At 44.0% G+C, this 2,785-nt stretch overlaps 1 protein-coding gene across 1 annotated transcript in view; it reads right to left on the bottom strand.

Annotated features, from left to right (window-relative positions):
- Positions 1 to 561: 561 nt before the first annotated feature.
- The window catches only part of MRPL16 (mitochondrial ribosomal protein L16), an 11,820-nt gene continuing 9,596 nt past the window's right edge, over positions 562 to 2,785 (bottom strand). Inside the window, exon 4 of the mRNA XM_089672879.1 lies at positions 562 to 1,727. Within this exon, the coding sequence (XP_089529005.1) occupies positions 1,242 to 1,727 (486 nt within the window). The 3' untranslated portion in view covers positions 562 to 1,241. The remainder of the gene's footprint in view (positions 1,728 to 2,785) is intronic.

The raw sequence follows: 2,785 nt of genomic DNA, 5'->3' as shown, positions 1-2,785 counted from the left end.
TTAGATGTATAGATGGGGTACAGGGGAGATATATACAAGAGATGCTGGTGAGCTGTATAGAAGGGGTTTACAGTAGGTGAGCTGTATAGATGGGGTACAGGTGAGCTGATGATAAAAGGAAGGAGTTTATAATTTACTAAAATAATTGCATTTCCATGTTCTGTGTCCTGTTGGGGACCGGATACAGTGAATGCGGAGTCCGGGGAGAGCGGATACAGTGAATGCGGGGTCCGGGGAGAGTGGATACAGTGAATGCGGGGTCCGGGGAGAACGGATACAGTGAATGCGGGGTCCGGGGAGAACGGATACAGTGAATGCGGGGTCCGGGGAGAGCCCGTACACAGACTTGTATTACAAAGAAGCGGAGGGGGAGTGTCTACAACTACTAAGGACTGACCATTGATCGCTGGAGCCATCTTGTCCAAATTGGTCTGCACAGGAAGATTTAGACACTCTGTACAACGGACAACAGACTACAACAACGGAGGGTGTTAGTACAAAGAATACCCGACTTCATACCGGTTTCTGCAGCCTTACCACATATTTAGTGATCTCTGTGGATTTTCAATGTAGAATAATCTTTATTTAAATCATAATGAAGTACGCATAAAAAAAACCAAAAAAAGTACAAATTCAACAACCAAATGTAGTCATCTTCAGCCTGCGGTCTGGCGACCAACTGTACGAACACAACAGATTCCATTTTGTCACGGGACGAGACACCATCATGGAATTGGACTGAGAACATAAAACAGTCCCCATTTCAGCATAATACATAGCCACAGAAATTAAAGTGATACTAAAGTCTTGTAATAACAATGTCATACCTATCTGCTCTATCCAAAGGTTTTGCAGACAAGCCCGGATCTTCATCTTCTTCTCGGGTCTCCACCGGAGCTCCAGCCCCTCCCTCCCATCAGGTTGCCCCATAGCAAACAGCTTGCTATGGGGGCACCCTGCGCGTCCATTCACACACAGAGCTGCGGCTCGGCCCCCCCCCCCCCTCCTGATTGGTTCACTGGCTGTGATTGACAGCAGCGAAAGCCAAGGAGTGAGAGTCCTCAGAGAACCAAGGCTTTTGTAGGCATCGTTGGATCAAGAGGGGGCTCAGATAAGTGTTGGGGGGAGGGATGCTACACACAGAAGGTTTTTTTTACCTTCATGCAAAACCTTGAGACCTTAGAACCACTTTAACTTCGACCATAAAAGCCTCCATTTTGAATGAGCGAAGGTGAACAGCCTCATACACGAGCTTTCAGGTAGCGTTTTCCCCAATATCTTCCCTTAAAATGAAGATCATACGGACTGAGATACTTCCTACACCCCATCATGTTGCGTGTCACAAGGCGTTCAAAGGTCCATGGATTCTGGTTGTTCCTTTGCCTCTCCTCCAACTCTTCCCGCAACTGTTTTAGGCTCTCCCGACTAACGGCCTTTGCTGCGAAAGGAAGCTTCTTGGCCACTTGTTCCAGGACCGGAAAGACATCTTCAAACTCGCATTGACCCCCCACTTCCACGACAAGCTGGTCGGCTTTGATTGGGGTGACGTAATGGTCCACGGCGCCTTTCCCCCCACCCATACGGTGGCCGAGTCCTTTGCGAGTAATGGGCTTGTTGGGTGCTTCCACCATCCACAGGCTGAAGGTGGTGCGAGCATTGAACTTGCGGTTTAGGGTCAAACGCATCATTTCGAAGTGGCCCCAGTGTAAGTAGCCGCCTCCCAGAGCCTAAAGCACACAAAATATCAGAGTATTTTACACAGGGCAACTTCAAATCAGCGGGAAACATCAACTCAAATCAGTGGCTTTAACCACTTCAAGTCCAGACACTTTCACCCCCTTCCTGTCCAGGCCAATTTTCAGGTTTCAGCGCCCTCACACTTTGAATGACAATTGCACGGTCATGCAACACTGTACCCATATGAATTTTTTAGCAATTATTTTTGAGACAGATACAACTTTATTTTGGTGGTATTTATTCACCACTGGGATTTTTTTTTTTGCTATATAAAAATGAAAAAGTCCAATAATTAAAAAAAAAAAAAAAATGTTTTTCTTATAAAATTTTGCAAATAATCTTTTTTCATAAATATTGGCCAAAATGTATTCAGTTATCTTTTTAGTAAAAACAAAAATATATAAAATAACCACCCAAATTAGTTTATAGCCAAAAATTATAATTTTTCTAAATTAGTTTCTTACATTTTATTTTTTTATATTTATGGGGGGGTTTACATACTGTCACCCGAGCAGTACAGTGTCACCATAGTGACACTGTACTACTTGTGGGGGGTGCTGAAGATTTTTTTTCTTTTTTTACACGGATTTCTTTTACACCCACAAAGGCTGTAAAAGCAATCATTTCTCCTTCTCTCTGGCTGCATTCTTGGCGCTGTGTCACTTTTACTGACAATTGTGCAGTCATGCAACACTACACCCACATGAAATTTACATCCTTTGTTTCCCTTGAATTGAGCTTTATTTTAATGGTATTTGTTCACGTCTGCGGTTTAAATTTTTTTGTGTTATAAAAAAAAAAAAAAAAAAAGACGACCGACAATTTTGAGAAAAAAAAACAAAATGTTTGAATTTTTGCTATTAACCGCCTCCCGCCCATATAAGGAAATGATGGACGCGAGGTGGTTCTTTAGTTCTGGGAGGACGTCCTCCCACTCTAACCCCAGGGGTGTGCGGCGATCGGCGGTGCACTGTGTCCCTGGGACACAGTGGATCACCGATCAGCAGAAAAAGCAGATAATGTCAGCTCTGTCATGTGATCAGCTGTG

Source organism: Staurois parvus, unplaced genomic scaffold (genome assembly GCF_062004578.1).
Source record: "Staurois parvus isolate SC_StPar_1 unplaced genomic scaffold, SC_StPar_1.0 ptg000132l, whole genome shotgun sequence".
Lineage (NCBI taxonomy): Eukaryota > Metazoa > Chordata > Amphibia > Anura > Ranidae > Staurois > Staurois parvus.
The sequence above is the reverse complement of the archived record's forward strand: the minus strand, read 5'-3'. Positions and strand labels throughout refer to the sequence as shown.